Below are 24,043 nucleotides of genomic sequence, written 5' to 3'. Positions count from 1 at the left end.
TAAGGTGAAGGACTTGAGAGTCCACAGAGCATGGACCCAAATGTCAAGGAAAAATACTTCTTAACATGGTAAGGAGGAGGTCATGATCGCACTGGAAGCTCCCAGTCCTCACAGAGATCTTTGCGTCAGTGTGAGCTATATAGAAGAGTTCATCTCTGGATTAGCAGATTGAACTACTATAGGTATAGCCAAGTGTACTACATCAATCAGATTTGATCAGAAACGTTGTCATACAGCGTTAAACTGTTTGGCAATTCCTGTGAATTGTCATTTAAAAGACACAGTGCACCTTTAGGTTGTTGGAGTAAACAAACTAGGCCCAAAAAGAGGCAAGGTTGTGCTCACTAACCAAAGAGGACCGTGGTGGAGAGGGGTGAAGCGGCCAATGATGACAAAATCACAAAGCCAGGGTATGGAGCAGACTGGAGACGCCACAGAGTGTCACTAAAGAGCAAGAACCACAATATACATTCGTGCGAGTGACATCAGTGCTGAGGACACAAAGACTGAGGCGTTTCCACAGGGGAAAAAAAAAGTAGGAGGTTGAAAAATGAAGTCTAGATGGTATAAGCGGAGAAACAATTCCCACTCACCCTGCACAATCACTCCATGCTTAAAAAAATGAATCAAGGGGATAGGGTCACACTCAGAGAGCCAATGTGCTAGGGCTGGATAGAAGGCTCATGTATTTAAAGACATTAAAGCAGAATACAGACACTATATGTCACATCGAAAAAATCCTCCCTCAAGTTAAATGGGCCACACCTCCCTTGAAACAAAATGTTATATTCCTCTTCTGTTCCTTTTCTATATTCTTGTTTTTTTTCTATTGTAATGTTTAACTGCTTGTCAATCCTTTGTACTCATTGTAAATAAATATATTTAATTAAAAAAACATGTTTCCCTATAAACAGATATCTAGTGACAGAGTAAGTGTACAGTGATTGGGACACACAGAAACTGTGCCACAACTCTGGACTTAGAAACAGCGCTCTGCAACTAACGGGCTTAACGTAGCCAAACACTAGTGGATTTTCATTTCTGCCATGAACCCTCGATCGATTACAGCTCAAATACCTCATAAAGCAAAAAGTCAAATGTTGATTTTGGAAATCGTTCATTAGTCATACTAACCAACCAATCTTTGATGAACAATGGAAATAATTTCCTTTTGCGCATGTGCTGTGTTCTTGCTTCGATTTCTGCCGCACGAAAACCCCACTGATTCATCAATTTACGTTCAGTCAGAGAAACATTTTACAACCTGACCGATCGAAAAATTTGGATCATAATATCAAAAACGAAAATCGGTGATGTACCATCAACTGTTCGATCCTCATTCACAAGACAGTTCATGTATGATTTCCAAACAAAAACCGCACAGTGTGTGGCCACCTTTAGCACCAGGAGAAAGGCAGAGCTGAGTGTCGCAAGTAGATCATTTATATTTCCATTGGACACAAATGGTGTTAACAGGGATTGGTATATCGGAGGTGGAACCACTGATCTAAACGAAGAACGTTCCTTGCTTGACACAGAACACACAGGTCTGAGAAGCACTGTAATATCTACATACATAAGTAAACACATGACATGGGCTCCAAGGTTTTACAAGTTCCCATATGTCCTGTAAGACAGAAATGGTTAAAGTGAGACCACACACCACTCCATCACAGTAATAACAGTCTGTATTTGTTTTCTTGGTTGTTGACGAGGTACAATTTCGGAAGTGTCAAACCATAAACCAATTCCATTTTTGTAAAATAAACCTTGGAACTATGATGAGGTCCATCCAGATTGTTTATTGGTAGTGAAAACCTGCATAGGAGTTCCTATTTATTATCAAATAACACAAAACATTCTAAAGAACAGAAACGGTCCTAGATTAATAAACTGTTGTTTAACTCAGTGGTTCTCAACATTTGGGGTCAGGGAGTGGATTCTCTATAAAAGTGTACTAATAACTTTTCAGACACAATTTCATAGAAATTAAGAACTGTACTGTGAGCAATGTAGCAGGAGGTTAGACAATGTGTATGTGCCTTCAGGATGCATGCACGCAGAGAATGGTCCTTCTTACAGTATCACAAAAACTGAAAGCTGCTTGATAAACATCAACCTATTATTGATCCTTCATCCTTTATAATGCCCTTTGTGCATGCACCCAGGAATTCCCAGTCCAGGATAATTATAGGCTCAGAAACCGGAAGAGCTGAAGCTTGTTAGCCCTGGGGTATGATCACAAAGGACCATTCTAATTTTCTACAGTGGAAATGCAGTTACTGCCAATTTAATAAAACCTGTTCAAAGGAAACCAAAAACAAAGCAGTAGTTCATAGCACCCAATCAGCTTTCATCTATCTATTTATGGGAAAATGAAATTAGAATGAATAGGTTGTTGTGGGGCAACTCTGGATCTGGCTTTAGATAAATCAGCTACATTATTCTGAGAAGCACTGGGGTGAACTCCCTGAATTAGTAAGCCGTTCACCCATGGCAGGAAGTATAGCCAGTCATATGTTTATTGTGATTGTGTTTGCAATAATCATTCACTTCTTAGGCCCGCCATTATTTCTTTTATAAAACACACCTATATAGCCTTTACTATGTTTTACTAAAGCCAGAAAGGGGGATTACTTGCTTCTCACGTCTCTCAAAAGCTGCTACAACCCAAGGAGAATTGATTTAGGTCTTTTGAAGAATATAGTCTTTGTTTAAAATACACCGCATCAGTAGTATCAGGTCTCAAAAAGTTTGTTAAACGCGGTTCCAACTTCTGAGATCATGTCGCCTGTAGTCATGGAACGCCCATATTTCTGGAACGCTTGGTGGTTGCATTGTCTTGTCAGAGAACAGGCTCCAAATGCTGCCACCATGAGAGGATTGTAGCTGGAAGAAAAAAACAAAGAATGAAAATGATGGGCAACCTTACCGATGTAGTCAAGTGAAATCATTCCAACAATAGGAATCATCACCAAAGAATGTCACATTTTACATGTTTGTTTTTAATATAATCGGAGAACTCTGTGCTAGAACTTCACAGGTCTCCATGAATACGTCTGATATGTCACAATATATAGCAACAATATACTGAAAAGGGTTTTTTTTTTTTAATCTTAAATCAAGGACACTAGCAAAAAACCGAGGTGTGCTGGTAGTAGGAGGGGGTTATCCTTGGCTGGCCTAGAGAGATTTTTGTTTGTCAGTGTCCAATCCTTCTGCAGGCAACAGTATAACCAGAGAGTATATGACTTCCTGTGTCCTTTAATGGATGAGGAAGAAAGCATTTTTGTCTCACCTGTAAAATACATTTCTTGGAGTACATCACACAGAGTTAATTCTGACACTAATGGGTTACTCAGCTACCTTAAGGTGATTGGACTCTGACCAGTCTGCCTCCGTTTTGTAGCAAGCAAAACAGTAGATAACAGAAAACAGAGAGGAGGGTCCTGAGAAAAGATTCTACAGGTAAGACACAAATCCTGTTTTCTTGATCATACATCACAGGACAATGGGAGTTAATTCTGGAAATAATGGGACATCCAGAAGCAGTCCAACAGAGAGGTGGGCACAGCAACAAATGCTAACAGGCTAGTGAAATACACATAAACCCCAACAAAGGAACCATAATGGAATAGGCCCACAATTCAAAGGGATACCTGAAGAACTATGCGACAAAGGCTGGCATCTTCTAAGGCCTGAAGTGCGAACCGAGGACCAGACGGCAGCCTTACAAATTTGAGATACCGAAGCTTGACGCTGATAAGCCCAAGAAGCACTAACACTTCTAGTAGAGTGCCTTGACCCAAAAGGGGAAAACTCCACCCTTCAGTTCAGGGATTGTTCAACAAATTCATCTAGTGATAGTGGAACAAGATTCAAGTTGCCAGGGGACCTTCAGGAATGATGAAGAGGGAGTCAGACTTGTGAATTAAAGCTGGAGCAAACTGGGTGGGGACGGGGTTGTTTTTTCGCTACAGGTGGTTGGCTCACATGCTAAGACTGCAAATGCTTCTGTATGACATTGCTAGAGGGAACGGTGAAGATCTATGGGGCTTAGGTGTGTGGCCTCAGTTACATGTTTATTTTTTTCCTCATGAGTGTGGAAGAGATTAAAATCCTGTCCTGGAATATCAGGGGTCTCAACTCCAAATTCAAGCATGTTAGAAAACACAATCCCCACATACTACTTTTGCAAGAGACCCACCTGATGGGTAATAGGTTGCTGGCCTTGAGACACCCTTGGGTACAGAGGTCGTTTCATGCTTTGCATTCCGCATACTCGAGGGGGGGTGTCTGTTCTGCTTAACAAATCTCTGCCATGCACTATTGAGGAGATTCACACTGACCCTAATGGCAAATTTGCTATTTTAGTGTTTACCATGTGGATGCAGACATATATTGTTGTCAATGTTTACCTTCCTCCACCGTATAATTCTACTGTATTGTACACATTGCTAGATAAGATTTAATGTCAAGGTCCCGCAAAAACACTGTTTATGGGAGATTTTAACTCCACATTGGCCCCAGATATGGATCGATCTGGCTCTGCTGGATCGGGCCTCTCCGACTTGGGTGATTGGGCGTTGACTGCTGGTCTCACTGAGGTGTGGAGATGGAGGAACCCCACGACAAGGGCTTACTCTTGTTTCTCCGCCTCTTACAAAACTTCATCTCGCATAGATCTGGCATTTGCCAGCGGCGCCCTTTTACCTGACATTGGAGAAGTTGGATACCTACCCGGGGGCATCTCAGATCACTCACCTATGTGGTTAACCCTTTGGACCAGTCAAAAAAGGGATGGAGCCCTTTGGCGACTGGCTCCACACTGGATATCTCACCCTATGGCTCTGGAAGCTATTCCGACCTCTGTTGAGCAGTATTGGGAACAAAACGCCTCCACTGCGGGGCCCGCTGTTGTTGGGGATGCATTCAAGGCCTATGTGAGAGGTGACTACATGTCCCTCTAGAAGGCGATAAAAAGAAGGACTCAGCTTGTACGGTTGAACTCCAAGCTGCAGAAGCTGATTGCCTCTCTCGATATGGGTTGTCCCCCACTCCTGACAATTTTGATGCTCTTATGTCAGCGAGACGCACACTCAGCCTGCATCTTGCGGACCTAACACGAACTGACTTATACAACTGCAAACAAAACTTTTTTGAAACTGGGAGATAAGAATGGGCGTCTGCTGGCAATGCTATCACAGGCGGCCCGGCCTCAAACGGTAGTTGCTGAATTGCGCTCTGGCCCGGACACATCTGTTACCTCCCCAGATGCCATCCTGGAGGTATTTAGGAAATATTACACCACCCTTTACTCATCCACATTGCCGACAGACGCCCAGTCCCCGGACTTGCGGTCTATGCTGGACTCAGTAGCCCTGGGATGGTTATCAGACAGTCAAAGAAGCTTTCTGACAAAGCCTATAACAGAAGTTGAGGTGCTCGCAGCCATACGTTCGTTCCCTAACGGGAAAACACCAGGCCCAGATGGGATTCCTATGGAATTTTACAAAACGCATGCGGGCTTATTGGTCCCTAGATTGTGAGATGTATGCCTCTTATCTGGAGGCAGATTGCCTACTGCCCTCTATGACTGGAGCCCACGTGATTTTAATCCACAAGACACCTAGAGACCCGACTGATTGCGCCTCCTACATGCGCATTGACCTACTTAACTGTGATTTAAAAATTCTAACCAAACTACTTAATGTGAGACTCAACCAACTGACGGATAGTCTGATAGAATCAGACCAAACGGGCTTTATGCCCCGTAGATCCATTGATATTAATTTGCGTCGACTATTCACAAACTTGCATGCATCCCATGTTAATAGCGGAACCAGGGTGGTGTCTCTTGATATAGAAAAGGCCTTCGATACAGTGGAATGGACCTACCTGTGGGCCATACTGGACAAAATTGGATTTCCCTTGGAATTTACTTGCTGGATTAAACTACTGTACCATAGTCCTGTGGCCTCTATAAAACTTGGGAATAAACAGTCAGCTCCCTTTCCTATCTGCAGAGGTACTAGGCAGGGTTGTCCGCGGTCATCCACTCTCTTCGCCTTGGCCATGGAACCCATAGCCGAAGCTCTACGGACATCCCACCATATTCGGGGACTTAGAGTTGGCTGGTTGGAGGAGAGGGTGACGCTATATGCGGATGACCTGCTTTTATTCGTCAATGATCCGGGACCCTCATTGCAAGGTGCCTTAGCTGTTCTCGCTGAATTCTCAAGTGTATCGGGTCTAAAAGTTAATTGGCATAAGTCCATACTGTTCCCCATTGATGCAGAGGCCAGGTCTATACCCAGAACTGTCACTCAACTCTCCTGGGTGGACTCACTCAAATAACTAGGGGTAGTAATATCCGGATCATCTCAGGAATATATTACCCTGAACATACTCCCGATACTAGGTGATATGCAGCAGAGAGACAGAAAGCGTGGACGAACTTACCTTGGTCCCTAATGGGAAGGATTAATTTAGTAAAAATTAAGATATTGCCCAAATTGACATACATCTTTCGTAACTCCCCTATATGGATTACTAAACCCTATTTTCATCAAATGAATCAATTAGTCTCCTCCTTCTTATGGAGGGTCTCAGCCCCCGAGATATAAACTCACGACCCTAATGCGCCCCACTCTCCAAGGTGGCTTAGCGCTCCCGGACTTTTACAAATATTTCCTTGCTACCCAAATGGTCACGGCCAACTGGTGGCTCTCATCTGATGTCAACTCCTCGGTCATGTTGGAGGCTGCCATTTTGAACTCAGTCGAGGCACTAACTGGCCTACTATATAGAGGACCGAGAGCCCCCTATCCTCTCACCCCTTCTATGCGCACTACTATCAGGGTGTGGCACACCTCTGGTACTCTAGAGCTGCTTTAGACATCTCCCCAGAAACTCCTTTTGTGGAATAACCCCCAATTGCCCCACTTCTACACAATTCCTGACCCCTCTTTCTGGGCAAAGCGTAACGTAAAATGAATATCTGATATTGTAGAGGCAACTCCCTGATGTCATTTGCTGACCTAGTCACCAGCCGCCCTGTCCCACCCAAATATATATTTCCGCTACTTACAGCTCTCCCATGCTTTCAGCTCTCCAGGAGGTAGGATCAGCCTAGGCATGACTCCACTGGAATCTCTTGCAAGGACAGGGAGACTGGTGAAGCCTGCCCTTTGTTTCTATAGCACCCTGCAAACATTGACTTCCTCCAATTTTATTAGCATTACAATCTAAGTGGAGGGTGGACATTCCCAGCCTGGATGAGGAGGACTGGGAGGAGACCTGGGATGCACCGTTTAAACAATTCGTTGCAATACTGGATAGAATGGTACAATTTAAAATCCTTCATAGAGCCTATTTCACCCATCACAGTCTACATAACATGAATGCATCCATCTCTCCATCCTGCTGGAGATGAACATGCTCGGAGGGTAACTTCTTCCACTTTTTTTGGGAATGCCCCCTCATTTCCTCCTACTGGGGCTCCATAGTTGACTTTATCTCAAGAGTCACCTCTTTACCACTAACACGGTCACCAAAAGTGTGTCTTCTGGGCCTGGTGGAGGTAGCTCTGACCAGGTCTGAACGCACGCTGATAGGTTTGACCTTGTTTTATGCCTGCAAGGCTATTGCCATGTGCTGGAAGAAGCCGGCCTCGCCGGAATTGTCTTTCTGGAAGAAGCTAGTGAATGACAATCTGCCTCTATACCAGGACACGCATGCCCACAGGGGATGCCCTGACAAATTCCATGAAGTTTGGGATAGCTGGTTAGAATGCACAAACTCTGCAGTAGACTTTGACGCAAGAGTCTGAGTGGGACCTACTGCCCCTCTCGGAGAACCCTGGATACACTTGAACCCGTGTCATACCATCAGACCCAGAGAGATCCTGTGCCACACTAAGAGATACACCTCTTTATAGCAATTATGTTATGACCGAGCCCCTAGCAGATATGTCTGAGAGAAGCTAGTTTGGCCCAGTGAGCTATGTTGGGAACCGTTCCCCCACCTGTACTATGGAAAGCTTCCTGAGCAGGATAACTCTCCTTTGTTTTATAACTATTTTCCTTCTTTTCTAATTCAAGTTTAGATGTCTAATGTAAAATGTATGCATTGCTATGCCTGGTGCCCAAATTATTGGACACAAATAGCATGCACTGTTGTGTTAAAAGTGTAAAACAAATTATTTTATTAACCAGTTGTAAAATGCTGGTCCAAGCAGACTGGGGGAAAGGTAAGATACGTCCCACGGACTATTTCCTGGGATAATTATTGTAAAAAGAATCTCAAAAGATGTATAATACGGCTTATATTTCAGTTTCAATAACAGCCAATAAACAAATACAGAAAAAGCAAAGCAAATCTTATGAGGTGATTTTCATATTTTTCAATGTGCGGCCAGCTACAATTTTCTAACAATGACAAATTGAAAGTTTGGCTATTGTGGGGTGTTTTGTACAATGTATTTGTAAAGTATACCAAAAGAACGTAATTCTTGGTATATTAAATTAGCTCACTGTTTCTGCAGAAGTCTTTATCTTAATAAAACACTGGGACTCGTGACCGTAGTAGGCAGTTTTTTTCCCACTTGACATACAGCAAGCAAAAAGTGTATTGGATGCAGATGTGAGCTTCTAGAAAAGAGCGACAGGACTGCAGTTTGCTGAAAATGTTACATTATATGTAGCAGACATGGAGAGGAGTGTTATTTACTCTCAAGAAAACCAAAAGTTTACCAACTCGTAAGATGTCATTATAATTCTGTAAATGGAGAATCATCATTTTTGTCACTGAGAGATCATCTTCCTTGTCTAGCTTTACATTCATTTCAGTGTTAAATCTCTCTGTAGCTAGAGATCAACGTTGCCTGTGCAGCACTAGCATAAGACTAGTAGAATTATTTAGATTTAACAAATATTACGACATACCCATTTATCTTTTCTGGTCCAGCAAGGCTTGCCCAATGTACTAAGACACCAAGGGAACCAGCCAGAAGATCTCCCTGTCCTCCACATCGGCGGTTACTTCCTTCATGAGTGCATACGATCACTTCAATATAAAAGACATTTTGTTTGGTCATTTAGTAGTAGAGGACTGGTTTGTAGATCACGTTATAATGAGCCTGTACTTTTATAGATAAATATCCTGCATACTCCACAAGATACAGATTACCTTTATTAGCCAGAAAAAGATATTTCTGACTAATAATGGTATAATCGGCTAACTAATCGATTTTGAAAATAATCGTTAGCTGCAGCTCTAGTAGAAGGCTTATGGTGGTTTGGTGTCCTCTTAGGAAAAGTTGGATTATGGTTGCACTATAAATAATGAATATTATAGGAATGTGGTGCTTTCCGAGTACTATAGTGATATATTACAGATGGTGCCGTGACCCAATTGTAGACAATAGCCTATACCACCAGCATATCATCATCTTCTATTTGAGCTCCATTAACTTGACACAAAAACAGAGCAGCAACATTTCAGAGCTCTACATCAGCTTCATCAGACACGAGTAAGAATGAAGTCACTCTTGCCTGATAAAGGAGGTGACAGAGCTTAGAAACGTTGCTGTTGTATTTTTGTGGTGAATAAATGGAGATCAAAAAAGGAGCAGATAATGCTAGTGAAGACTGGTCAGAACACACCTTTAATGTGCAAGAAATTAACGAAAACAGTTCATGATTACAGTGCGAAAATTACTATCATAATCAAATCATTCAGAATGTGCTACTCCACAGTGGAAGTAAAAGTTCATCATTTCTGTTGCAGCTTTATAGATTTTCTAACATATGTTATGTGCATGACAGCTCCATGAGAGTAATAATGGGCTCTTTAACAGTTTTTTTAACCCTCTAATTTAGAAGTGTGTTTTTTTTTCCCCATCCAGTCCGAATAAAGAAAAATTTCTATAGCAGAATCACTGGTCAGTGGCTCCTAAATATACCATGATAAACAATTATGAAAACTGGTACACAGAAAAAAAAAGTTCTAATAAAACAGATAAGACTGAATGTTATACATTTTGTTTCTGTCTGCAACTTGGAGGGGGGACTGTTAGTCATACATGGCTTAAGATTTAGCTCAAAGATTTAGCCTGCTCTCTGTTGAAAATCCAAGGAGAGGATCTGCTAAGGACAACATTGGCAGGTCATAGGTGCAAGCATAGGGGAAATTAGGGAATCTGCCATATTTAGTTTTTTTTATGTGGCAGGCCCCAGCCTTACTAGTGCTCATATCTTGAACAGAAGAGAGCCACGGCTAAATACAGATCATTCCCAGGCAGGAGGTTGGAGATATTAGAGACGTTTTGCTGCTGAAGTCAAGTTAAAAGGTATAACTTATTTGCAGTTAATGTTTCAAATAAAAAGTACACTGTCCACAATACAAGAGTGTGCCACTGTACATAGCCAAGCCGGTAGAAATACAAACCTTTATCTCCATCTGAAATCAGATCCCTCTCTCCCTTCTGCACTATAGTTATATTTCCCATTGCCTGACTAAGCCTCAGTACACTTCCATGTTGGTCACTGGCATCGACAGGTTCAGTGAGCTGCAAGAGAAAAAAAAACATTCCAACCTATAATAATGCCATAAGGGACATGTCTGGCCAGTTTCACAAATTTCATTCATTAAAATAAATATTGTGCACTAAAGTAGGAAATATGGAATTTATGATCTAGAAATTCATTCTGCAATTTGGTATTAAACAAACAGTGCTCCATATAAAATGGTTTAAAATATGGTTCATAAGTCACATGTGACAGTAATGTAGAGTGGTATTATGAAGTGCTGCAGGTCCTCAACAGAAATCTGTGAGGGCAAAAATAATAAAGCCTCCGATGCTGGCGACGTACACTGTACGTCGTCAGTCACGAAGGGGTTAAAAGCGTAATTTTGTAGGTGAAAGTTTTTGGGGTATCAGCTGTTTTTCCTCATTCATTGCTTGGCAAGCCCCTGACCTGGAACCTGACTGCATGTGTACATCAGGTGTAGAAACATATGCACATACTTGCTCTGGCCCAGCTAATGAAATTCAGCTAAGAAAGAACTGGCAGTCTAAAGCATGTACACTTTAAATCCAGTCAGCATTGCTTCCTTTACAAGTATATACAAGTCAGGGGACCTTGTGCCAAGCAGTTATTATGGTCTGCTGTGCTGGTGTCAACACACAGTATTTAGCTTTGCTACATACTTAGGTTCAAAAAGAAAGCTTGTCATTTTTCTGGAAATTGTCAGGGATGCATAGAGGGGAAGACTGGAGCAGCTGTGCATGACAGCCAATCAGCCTCCAGCTTTCATTTTCAAAAACTTACCTGAGCAAGGTGAGGATAGAAGCTGATTGGTTATTATGCACAGCTGCTCCAGATTCTGTCTGCTCCACTTTACGTAAAATTTCCCCCATACACCCTAAAACAGGGTTATGTCAGTGCACAGTTATGTTTACCATTGCTTCATACAACCGGGTGAACTCCATGAAATTTGGAGTGAGCACAGCTCTCTGATAACCTTGTATAATAGATGGCTGCTGGGCAATAAGCCATAGTCCATCCTAAAGAAAGAGAAAGACCATTAGTACTACACCACAGAGACTGGAACATACCCCAGTATCAGAGCAGGATACTTACTGCATCTATCACTAGAGGAATACCTTTCAACTTTGCCTTTTCAATTATACCCTACAAGAAAGGGCACCATTAATGCAAGTCGCAACAATAATGGACAATAAAAGAATGTACAAACATGTCAAACAGTGATTATAGTTTACAACTCCAGTCATTCTGCATCGTGAGTGAACCTACCACACTGTTGATTATACTTGCCAAAAAACACTTTGCATTTCATTCTAGTAAACATTAGTAAGTGTTTTGAAGACTCCTACAGCCACAAATCAAATTCAAACCTCCGTGAAAATATGATGACTGGGCAATACAAAGCATCTTCAGAGAAAAGATAAGTGCATGTTTAAAAATAAATATTTGTTTTTTGTGTGTAAACAGTAATAAATATACCCAAAAGAATAATTTGGAGTCATTTTATGCGTTATAGATAAAACACACATTTTATGCCTGAAGAGTACTTAACATTTGTGAAGTAATGAAGACTGTAAAGCCATCTTTTTAAACAGGCATCTTTACCTGAAAAGCATACTTGGTAGGAAAGATCTAAAATCTAGAAAAAGGGAAACCCTGTGACTCCACAGGGATTCCAGAAACAAAAATAAAAAACACTAAGAAGGAGAGAAATGACACTGTGTAAGAGTAAGTTACAAGTTGTGGCTGTTACCGGCTTATATATGCTACAGGTAAAGCCTGGAGTTGTAGCCTGTCTATTGCCGGTTGCCCAGCCGTGTCCACAAGTGCATTCGAATTAACGCACATTTCTGGCATTGGCCCAGCACAGTATAAACATATAGTATATCGTTTTGCACATTGAGGATGGAAAACAAATAGTTCATGTGCCACTGGTCATCGTGGGATTAAATGGGGAATACCTTTGCTGTTTCCAGGATGGAGTCTTGTCTTCCAAGCCCTGGTCCTATTACAAGCGTATGTAATCTTGGAAGCCATTTTTCAAATTCCTGTAAAGCATTTGGGTGATCCCTGTGTGTAAAAACAATAAAGCTGAATAGGATCTACAGGAATGAATAAAAAGGAATGTATAGTCTTCTCTGTGTTATTTTAGATATACGTACATACACACATGATGTAAATAATAATAGCAGTGTTGTTACTCTGTAAAAGTTGTAGTTACTCATTTCATACAGGCTTTGCAATGCTACACAATAATTGTAAATGTAGTGTTTACACTCTCTCCCATGGCTAGTATTCAGTTTCCAAAATACAGATACATGATTACCTATTCATATTATTGTATTATATGTGCTCACTAACAATACGCTGGGAGGAATTTATCAAAACTGGAGAAGCTGTGCATGGCAACCAATCAGCTTCTCTCTTCAGTTTGTTCACTTAAGATTTTAAAATGAAAGAGAAGCTGATTTGTTGCCGTGCACAGCTCAGCTGCGATAGATAGATAGGATAGATAGTGTAGCATTCTATTATTATGTGCTTGTTTATCAAATGGGATCAGCTAAATACCAAAGTCTCATGAAGCACAGTTTCCTCTGAACTTTCTAAGAAAGATTGCCAACGGCCATCATGCAATCTGACAAGTAAAGAAAGAAAGAATGGCGGGTACATTACAGACAGTGAGACGGGAGAATCTAAAATGGACTAATATTGTCATTTTTGTATATACAGATTATGTTGTAGTTGTCCTATAACTGCCACATTTCTAACAAAAGTTTCTTAGCTCTATTTAATGTTAGCAGATGTGAACGTCTAGAGACCAGGACTTATAAACAGACAATAAATACAAATGCTGTTTTGTCTGTACAGATACTTACAGAACTGGATGTACAATCAGCTCTGGACTGTATGCCTTAATGACAGTTGCTGCATCTTTGGTACAAAACACTTGTGACAAGTCTGCACCCTATGGAGAACAAAGTTCACATGAAGTAGACTTACAACTTACAACAAATTCAGTCTTTAAAAAAAAAATGCATGCTCCAAATCTCTAATACTGGCCATATACACGGGGTCATGGCAAGATGTAATGGTTATTTCAGTGAAATCATTGTATTTTCCTTTTCCTTTGCTGCTTCAATAATTTTAAAGTGCAAGAAAGGGCTAAGCCAATGATCGACTGATTGTTATCATGTGCTTATGGCCAGCATAACTTCCAACCTGTCGATAATCCTTCACCTAGCACATAATAGTTAACCCTGCTTTAACCTGGACCCCAAAAAACTAAAATAAAATGTTCAACCCTATATGATCTGAAATAAAAAAAAATAACCACATTGAAACAAAGTTGAATTTACCACTTTGAGAGCTGAAATTGCTGCAAAGTATGGAGCTCCAGTATATCTGTAAAAGTAAAGTGATAATACTACCTGTTATTTCACTATTATTTAGTTTTTGGTAGTGAAAAATAAAAGCAGGCCAAGAATTGTACTCACTCTTGACAGCCTCCAACAATGCCAATTTTCCCATCCTGGCCCTTGTGCTTCTTGGATGTAAGTGGAGGGATGACATTCTTCACCAGCTGGAAGATATTGTCCATGTCCTTTGACGGGCGTGTGGGGCGCAAGGAGAAGGCTCTCTCCAGAACTAAAGAAAAAAAAGTTACAATTTGTTCATATCATCAGTCAAATACTAAGTGAGATACTGCAAACTCGGTATACTGGCATACTACTTTATATCTGCTGTACACATAAAAGCTCTGCCCTTAAAAAAACCCAAAACAAACAAACAGGCAACTGGTGTCAAAGTAAAAAAAACTAAAATCAGACAGGGCTGTGAAAACCATCTACTTATTCTTTCTCTCAAGACATGGCAGCATACTCATTTCCCTGCATCCCTTTTCCATTCACATAGACACTAAAGAAAGCCCAGCATGCATGTTCTCATGTGACATTCAGCTAGTGGATGAGATAAACTAGACCCTATTGGCTATTTTACCCTAGCCATGCAAAGCCAGAATGTCAATAGGCAGTAGAGGTAGGGTCTAGCCCTATGTATAGCATGGACCTAAGATCTAAATGGATCTGCAGGGATTGATTTAATGACAGACAACAATTAGAAGGCAAGCTCATGCCCTTCAGAACCTTTGTTACCCTGGAAACCTTTTAGGACAGGTCAGGTTCACTTTATCCTAACCAATTCCTTACTGCCAGGTTGTAAAAATAAATGGTGGAGAGGTGGATGTTTATGAATGGCGCACATGGAAGGTCAGTACACCGATGGATAGCTGTGATCTGAGTTGTCATTGGTAACCCCTAAACAATTCTATATTTTCCAAAAGCAGAAAACACTGCAAAATAAAAAAATGGTAGTTGCAATTTTTTTGTTGTATTATATTTGAGCAAATGTTTATAGTTCATAAAAAATTACGATAAACAAAAATGCCCTAGGTGTTGTTTTAGAAGCTTTTACTGCTCATCAACTTATAGTTAACAGTAAGGCCTTGTTCACACCAAATGCAGAGCAGACCTGCTCAGGTTTCTGCACACGCAGTGCAGTGGGTTGTGCCGCGTTTTTGATGCGTTCAGAGTAGTTTTTGGTTAAAAAAAATAAAAGCATTTTTTTTTAGTTCAACATGGGCTTTCAGTGCGTTCCAGGCATTTGCATGAGTTTTTGATGCGTTCCAGAGCAGGTAAAATAGGGCTTGCTGCAGTTTTTTCACCTGCTCTGGAACGGAACGCTGCGATGTGAACTGGAGCAAAAAATACCATTGGAATACATTGGACGCAGTTTTGATCCGGTCTGTAACTGCTCTGCACCTGCTCGGCACTTTGTGTGAACAAGGCCTTAGTAATGGCCCTAAAATGATTGCTCTCACTCAGTTTGCAATGATATGCATCATGTGTGGCGCAGTCATTGCTTTTCCACGACGGCGCACCCATTGGGTGTTTGCATTTGTATGTGCATGTTTAGGAATGTAATAATATTTTATTTGACAAAATCCTCATTGCTTCCAGATTCATTTCCCAGTGAGATCAGACACTGCGTGTGTGCCGATAACCCTCCAACCAACCCGCCATGATGGTCCGCATGAGAGAGTGTGTGTGTGTGTGTGTGTTACATACAAACATACAGTGGTCCTCAAGTGGTTAAAGTGACACAGACCACCAATAATCGTGGAATCGTTTTTGTAAGAAGGAAGTTAAAAAAGGTAAGTTTAAGCATTTTTACTTTATACAATAAAACATTTTTAAAAATAGGAAAAAGAAAGCTTTAAAAAAAACTGTCTTAAAAAACAAAGCGTTGTATGACTGACTAATTGTCAAACTATCATAGCACTGAAAACTGAAAAATGCCCTGGTAATAAAAGGGGTATACACAGGCCAGTACTCAAGTAATTAACGTGGACATGAGTGTCTGGTTCCTTCACAACAAAGCATTTGGGTCATAGTTAGTCAATATTTTCCCTACCTGGTGTTTTAAGGAAGGGGAATATGGCAAATCTGCATTAAAACAAGGCAATTCTCAAGACATATTCCTTTCTGTAATATAGTCCACAACACACTATACTGACTGCAATATTCTAAACAGTGAATTTATTTTATATATGTACCACCATTTTCCACATGTAAATATACAAAAGTGAACACTAGATTTGCTTTTACAAGGTGACTTGGACATCTTATACCTATAGGAGAAGAATAAGATGTAGTAGTATTAAAGTGCATTGTATCCCCATACGTTCTGATATCTCCTCTGTGGGGGCTGATGACACGGCCAGACGTAGTGGTTTGAGACGTGGTAGAGGAGATGCTATTAAGCATTTGTCCCAACATTTGCAACATTTGGATCTCACGGCTGTGCTCAGCTTCTCTTCTTTTCTCCTCAATTTGCAGTCTCTGTTCCTCATATTTGTAGAACTTATCTTCAGCATCCATGCTCTGTTGAAGGAAGCGCTCCATCATTTTGTCCAAAGTCAGGCTTGAGTGATGCTTTTTAGACTTTTTAAGTTGAGGTACCTGAGGTGGATTAGTACTGGTATGAATAGTCTTATACCCTGGGATGGCAAAGGAAAAAACATTTTTACCACAATAAATGCAAGGTTAATTATAAAGAAAAAAACAGCTCACAAGTTTAAGATACATTAGTAATAATTAGAATATAAAATATTTCTGGACAGAAAAAAAAGGGAAAATGACTTTGTACATCTTTTTAGCAATCTTTCAGGACAACCACAGGAGAGATGGCTCCTTCCACCTAAACACACACGAAGATACTAGTAATACAGTACAATCTCATTATTGCCACAGTGCATTACACAAAAAGATAGAGAGAGAGGCAAAACTGATGTACAACAAAAGGGAAAAAGGTGAGGGTAGACATGCTGTCCTGTCAAATACTGGAAAGGGAGTTATTAGAAACACATTTTTTCCAGTAATTGTCCAGGAAAGACTCTGAAAGTATTAAGCGAGACATCTGGGGAGGGGGCACCGGTTGAAAAACTCTATCCAAACGCCTGTTGTTGACCAAATAAGACCCTGTAGGGCCTTTAATATTAGTGGGAACTTAACTGCCCAAGACCAAATTTCAGGCATAGCTAGACTAATCCAAATAGGAGTGGTGTTCTTTCATAGCTTCTTCCTTTTGTTAGGGACCAGCAAATAAAATGTCAAGGCTTCTCTTCCTCCAGTCTTTACAGTGTCCTAGATGAGCCAAAATGTGTCTTCATAGACATTGGCATGGAAACACTAGGACAAGGGGGAAAAAAAACAACTCTTCAGACCTATGAATATTTCATGGTATCTTGGGAAGAAACCTGGGGTCTGTGCACAAAACCATTCTACCTGAAGAAAAATAGTCCAGAATATATCCCTTATGGAAAGTATCGGGGAAACACGGCATTACCACTTTCTCATTACAGGAAGATTTCTTCACACAAATCCAAAAACATACAATAAACAGTGCGTACATAACAGCTCTTGTTTATGCACATATTGGTTATTATGTTCAGTGACCCACTTTTACAGGTTCATGCTGAGAATCTTCCTTTTAAACACAATGCTAAGGTTTAAAAGGCTACTCATCCAAGACAAACAACACATTCTGGTTCTGGACCAGAATCCACAGCCAACAGAATGTGACATCACTTCTGGGCCATGTATCCAAGCAGCAATTGAGATGTGGCATCCCAAAAAACTCTCTTACGGCTGAGGAAGAAATCCCAGAACCAAAAGGCATATCTTCCTTTCAACTGGAGATGTCACCCAAAGAAGCAGCAGGGCTGAAAAGAAAGCTTATTCCGAGGTACTACTTGAAGAGCAACCAAGGAAACCTAAAATGAACAGGGTCCAGGCATGTAGGTGGTTGCTATAAATTTAAAAATGACACAAGGACAAAGGACCGTCCTCAGCTAGTACGTTCTCTTTCAGGAGGAAGGAGTCATGTATCCCATTGGTTGTCTTTTCAAAGAGCAGGCAAAAAAAACATGATCTGTAAACACTGTACGGTATATAATTATAATTCAGAACATCTTTTCTATGTATATAGTGGGAATTCTTTTATTTTTTTAATAAATCAAGTTCTTGTGTTCTTAGCTCAGTATGAATTCTGTGCTTTTCCTTGTGCATTTCCAGTACACCATATGGAGATTTAATTAAAGTGAAACTAGACCCACCTATTTAATGTCTACCAAAACGCATTTACTTTTAAGGCAGGCCAACTGTCAAGGTGACCAGTGCACTTATTTCAGCTCTTAACCAAAAACTTACAAGCCCTCAAATGGCTGATCACATATGCAGCACCATGACAACTGCAATCCAAATATAGGCTAAGATGGCACCTTCCTAGGTTGTTAATGACAGGAGGATGTAGTTCCACTTTAATGATGTAGACTCCTGCTGTTTAAAACCAACTGTCACTGTGTGTAATTAATCAATGTAAACTGCGGTAAATCTACCCCATTCATAAAACTGATAGTATGCAGTGCAGAAATGCATATTAATATTTTCATGTAAAGGTTGATACTATTCAGAAAGGTATACTGAAAAAACACTGAAAATGTATGAATTTTTAAAAACACTTTATGGAAGGTATAAAAGGCATGTGGATCATTGATGTAAACAGTATAGGATCATCGGGGTGGAAGGTGCGGGATCATCGGGATGGAAGGTATAGGGTGGAAGGTGCAGGATCACCGGGGTGGAAGGTGCGGGATCATCGATGTGAACAGTATAGGATCATCAGGATGGAAGGTATGGGATCATTGGGGTGGAAGGTATGGGATCATGGATGTGAACAGTATAGGATCATCGGGATGGAAGGTACAGGGTGGAAGGTGCTGGATCATCGGGGTGGAAGGTATAGGATCATAGGGATAGAAGTGCAATACTATAGAAGAAATATTGTTATTCACATAGCAGAACATCTCATATAAAAAGGAAACTTTATGACATTTTGAAGGATCGATCGCTCACCTTCCCCAGGGTGCAGTGGGATGGCGAAGCTGCCTCCATCCTCCACTTTTATGGGGTGCTCAGAGCCCTCCCCGGAGTCCTCGGTGAAGTTGTCTTGGGATGACTCGGGTCCCCCCTCCCCAGCTGGCTCATCCTCGTCCTCAATCTCCTCGTCATCCTCCTCCCGGTGGTCTCCAGGCAGTTCCTCTGTACAGGGGGGCTCGGGGTGGAGAAGCACGGCTCCACAAGGATGTTCCATCCCGCTGCTGGCCGGTGCCGGCCGTGTGCTCAGTATACGGTCCATCTCATCGTAGTAGCGGCAGATTTTGCGAGCGTGCCCGTTCTTCCTGAAGCCCTCCCGGGCCTGGTAATACTGGCGCTTGAGGCCCTTGATGCGGATGCGGCATTGCTCGGGGGTTCGCTCGAAGCCCAGCTCGTTCAGCCGGCCGGCCACGTCCCGGTACACATGGCTGTTGCGAAAATTGCCGTCCAGGGCCGACTGCACGTCCGCTTCTCCCCAAATGTCCAGCAGGGCTCGGGTCTCCATGTCCGACCACAGGAAGCCCCGAGTGTTGGAGATCAGCCGCCGCATACACACCGACATTGTGGCCCCAAAGAAGTTCGGCCTCCGCTCTCACTCAATGCCTGACTCCCCGGAGAGCCCCGCGGCCTGACGACGTGCCCGGCTCACACATAGCAGAAAGCCGACCATCATTTCCTGGACTCATGCATGGCTGCACTGGCACAAACCCGTGGGGAGCCGAGCGCAGCACCAGCGTCACACGGCTCCTCTTCCATGCTGTCAGCCTGTCTTTTGTCAATAAAGTTTCGGACGTCAAAACAATGAAAAATTACAGTAAACAAAAACAACATCACGCGGGGGTGCGCGGCTGTGGTGACGTCACCGGGTGACACATTCTTTCCGTCATTACTGATCCGGCTCTGCGGAGAGCGAGTGTCACAGATCGAATGACATATGTATTTCTTTATACATCAGTGCTACACTGTCATTACTCTCCAGCATTAATCTACAGCAGCAGTGCTATAGTAATCGAGCCCTGTGTCTGCTCTGATACAACCATTATTATTAGAGCACATGGAGCATCCGTATCTGAATTACATGCAGCCATTTTATCATCTCACAAGGACACACAGACTCATTTTATTATGAATTATAAAACAGGAGAAGGGCTAAGTCATGAGGGTACCACCATGGGTGCACAATTATTGGAACACCTGTCCAGCTAATTGTACATTGATGTTCAGTGTATACGGTGTAGGGCTCTTTCACACATGCGTTTAGAGTTTAATGACAGAGCAACGCTGATTAACATGCCTACAGTGTTTACAAGGAATTCAGCAGGCATTAGGGAGGCGTCAAAAACCCTTGCAAAATGCCCTGCAGGTAGTGTATGTAAAGTGATGTAGTAAAGGGAAGTGACCAGCAGGTGTCGCAGTAGCAGCAATGCCTCTAGAATGCGACATGAAATCTATTTTTTGACGCAACGCTAATGCCCACACCCCATTGTTTTATCCCACATAGGCGTTAATAGGCTGCAGAGAGGCATTAAAAACGCCTGATTAATGCCTGGTTTTGGCGCACGTGTGGAAGAGCCCTTAAGGGTTAGCTCACCTTTAATAATTTTTTTCTAAATCCATTCACATTACAGGTTACATTGTAACTTAAAAACAAACTCTGGGGAAACAAAAAAAAACAAATAACCTTGGGCTATTGCAAGGGTTAAAGTACTATTAGCCACTTGCTGTCCGGTGCAATTTCTTAATATTTGCGCACACAAAATCTGAATTTTTGGCTAGAAAACCGCTTAAAACCCCCAACAATTATATGTTTTCTGAAAGCAGAAGCCCTGTAGAATAAAAAATGCTAGTTGCAATTTTTTATGTTGCACGTTATTTGTGCAAATGTTTATCAACCCAGTATTTTTAGGGTAAAATACACTAAAATGAAATTTAGTGCCCAGAAACAGAATAGAATACCCAATTGTTAATATTAGGGCTGCAACCAACTAATTGATTCATCAATAATTATGAGAATAGTTGTAAACTATTCTCATTATCGAATAGTTGGTTGGATCCCCTAGCTCTCTCCTTCATGCTGGGAGGAGGGCTCAGCAAGCAGTGGGTGGGTGCAATAGCCAGCCTGCTATTGCAATTTGAAATAGCCAATAGCAGGCTGGCTATTGCTCCCAGCCACTGCCTGCTGAGTTTACATTTAGCTGCTAGTGATGGGCCTGGGCGTGTTCACAGCTCCACATGCCGAGCCCGCCAGGAAGCTGACAGCGGGGTCGATTAGACATTAGGGGTCTAATAGACCCCTAATGTCACCTTAAAGAGAACCTAATGTCATAGATCCTGTAGCACCCCTTACCGGAAATCCCAAAAGTGTTGATGGGTGCTTGTAATTACAGCGGATGGCGCTGCACACAGAACAACTTAGAACAAATATGTTATCAGCAAACCAGCCCGACAGACTCATATGTCAGTGCAGATCCCTTTAATGATAGGTGTCATTCAGAATATCAAGCGCTTTCGGAGCCACGCAGGGTCCCCTTCATCAGGCTCAAAGTAGACATCCACTAGTACGTACATGTCTACTCTGAGCCTGATGAAGGGGGCCCTGCGTGGCCCCGAAAGCGCTCGATAATCCGAGTGTCATCTATCATTAAATGGATCTGCACTGACATACGAGTCTCTGTTGTGCTGGTGTGCTGATGACATCTTTGTTCTCCCTGAGGGGAGGGCTTCCGATGATTGCAGTGCCGAGTGGGCAGTGTGCGCTTGCACACACTGGTCCGTGCGACATTAGTCTCCCGAGCACGCCACTAACCTGCCGAAAATCGTACGATTTTCGGCAGGTTTTCAAGCGTGCTCGGGAGACTAATGTCGTGCGACCTTAAAGTAGAAGAGGTCGCACACTGCCCATCACCTGATGATTTTCGCACAATCGCGGGATTATCGTACGATAATCGGCAGTTGTATGTGCCGACTTGCATATTAACCCTTTCACCACCCGTATCCTGCACATCTATACACTAGCCCCTTCATCTCCATTCTCCCACTGTATGTGACCTGTACATTAACCCCTTCACCTCCCTCTGTCTATGACCTGTACATTTATTATATCTTGTGCACTATACCAAGCGCCATGTTTTAACCCCCTCAGTACCGGCATGTTTCTACATTTTCAACAAAATTGAAAAAAAAAAAAATCAGATCACCTTAGAGTGTCTACTTTCCAAAAATGGGGTAATTTCAGGGATTTTCATACTGTCCTGACATTATTTGCTATGATGTATTAATGAAAGTAAAAGAAACAGGCTTTTTTTCCTTTTTTACTTTATATAGTAAAAAAAAAAAAAACAGCAGTTATTAAATACCACTAAAAGAAAAGTTCTATTTGTCCCCAAACAAAGGACAACATTTTTTGCTAAAGTGTTGCGTGATGGAGGAATTCTCAGCCAAACTTGCACAGTGCTGAAAACTGAAAAATGGTCTGGTAATGAAGGGGGTGTAATAAGCCGGTACCGAAGTAGTTAAAAAAAAAAAAAACTCTGGCCAAAAAAAAAAAAAAAAAAAAAAAAAAAACTTTCCCTTGTAGTGGAGCTACTCTTGCACTGCAAGGGTTAAGTGCTCATTTTGTCTAGAAGACTCCAATAAAGCTGTTTTACTGACCTAATCCCAGTTCCTACAGTGGTCAGTGCACACTTCTGTCCCCCTCCTCCCTCAGCTATGGAATGTCCTTCAGTGTCCTCATAGCGAACACAATAGAGTAGGTAACTTGCTCCACTCCTTACCAGAACAATAGTTAACCTGCAAAAGCAGGTGGGTGCTTGTAGCGACCACGGACGCCACCGCAAAGAACTCAAAAATCTGCAAAAATTGTCACCAGCACACCAATAAGATTTCAGTAAATTAATGGAAATTTGTCATTAAATGGACTTTTGTTGAAATCTTATTGGTGTGCTGGTAACAATTTTTGCTGACTCATCTAATACAGGTCAATGAACCTGCAGAAGATGTGATGACGTCAGCAGTCCTTAGACCGGCAGAGTGAAGGAGGGAAGTGGCTGCGGGGACTGCTTTAGCAGCCTGGAGGGAGGCGACGGGCTCCTGGGATTTGTGCAGCCCAGTCAAACTATTGCAACACATACACACACACATATATATATACACACATACCCACACACACATACATACATACACATACATACATACATACACATACATACATATACACACTGGCTACACATTGTTGCTCAGAAAAGGCTTCCTGATAATGGAGGTCCATACCCATGTTGGGTGAAAGAAGGAGCACAACTGGGAGGCAGTTGTCACCCTATGACAGGAAGTGCATTCTTCACGGTAGGATCACCACTTATTCCTTTAACAGAAGATGCAGATTTAAAAAGATTGAAAGCAACTTTTGAAAGTACAAAGGAGACTTTACATGCCCAATGGAGGGTCCGCTTTTATGAAAGACGATCCCAGGGGAAAAACAACAAATGACTTCCCCCAGCCTCTGTCACTTCCGGGAGACATTGGTGGTGTCAGCGTGTCTTCCTGCAGAGCTGAGAGTTCGAAAAAAAACCCAGAATACACTCAAGCCTATTGAAGGAGTGCATTCTTGTAGTATTTTGTGCGCCCAGCCATTATGACATTACTTGTCCCTCTCAGAACTGTCGGGGGCTGGGGGATTTTTCAGGGGGCTTGTAAAAAAAAAAAAAATCCCCATTCACACCTAGGCGTATTGTAATATGTGCGTCTGTCGTGCGACCGTCACGCGGTAAAAAAGTCGCGCGATTCCAAAGGCTACTTGGCTGTATCCCAATGGAAAACGCCCTACAAATTGTGGTATTGTGGGGGGTTGTAAAAAAAAAAAAAAAAAAAAAAAAAGACCTTGTTTCACATGGAAGGTCCACAACTTATACAAACTATAGCAAAGAAAATTAGAGCAAGGGTTAGACCTTGTTAAAGAGAAACTCCAGGAAAACAGTGTTAACCCTTGCAGTAGGGCTACCCCTC

The 24,043-nt window shown here is 41.9% G+C and overlaps 1 protein-coding gene across 3 annotated transcripts in view; it reads right to left on the bottom strand.

Annotated features, from left to right (window-relative positions):
* Window positions 1–2,343: 2,343 nt before the first annotated feature.
* The window catches only part of NAXD (NAD(P)HX dehydratase), a 23,947-nt gene continuing 2,247 nt past the window's right edge, over window positions 2,344–24,043 (bottom strand). For 2 of the 3 annotated variants that reach the window (XM_018557020.1, XM_018557019.1), the window contains exons 2-10: window positions 14,045–14,195; window positions 13,907–13,952; window positions 13,427–13,515; window positions 12,512–12,620; window positions 11,646–11,696; window positions 11,465–11,569; window positions 10,450–10,570; window positions 8,946–9,066; window positions 2,344–2,889 (exon numbers count right to left, since the gene is read on the bottom strand). In XM_018557020.1, the coding sequence (XP_018412522.1) occupies window positions 2,739–2,889; window positions 8,946–9,066; window positions 10,450–10,570; window positions 11,465–11,569; window positions 11,646–11,696; window positions 12,512–12,620; window positions 13,427–13,515; window positions 13,907–13,952; window positions 14,045–14,195 (944 nt within the window). In that variant the 3' untranslated portion in view covers window positions 2,344–2,738. Of the gene's footprint in view, window positions 2,890–8,945; window positions 9,067–10,449; window positions 10,571–11,464; window positions 11,570–11,645; window positions 11,697–12,511; window positions 12,621–13,426; window positions 13,516–13,906; window positions 13,953–14,044; window positions 14,196–16,236; window positions 16,606–19,021; window positions 19,855–24,043 lie in introns of those variants that run through there. The other variant, XM_018557018.1, reaches the window with a different exon arrangement.

This window comes from Nanorana parkeri, unplaced genomic scaffold (assembly GCF_000935625.1).
Source record: "Nanorana parkeri isolate BGI_ZX_2015 unplaced genomic scaffold, ASM93562v1 scaffold262, whole genome shotgun sequence".
In the NCBI taxonomy this organism is placed as follows: domain Eukaryota; kingdom Metazoa; phylum Chordata; class Amphibia; order Anura; family Dicroglossidae; genus Nanorana; species Nanorana parkeri.
This window is presented reverse-complemented; position numbering and strand designations above follow the sequence as displayed.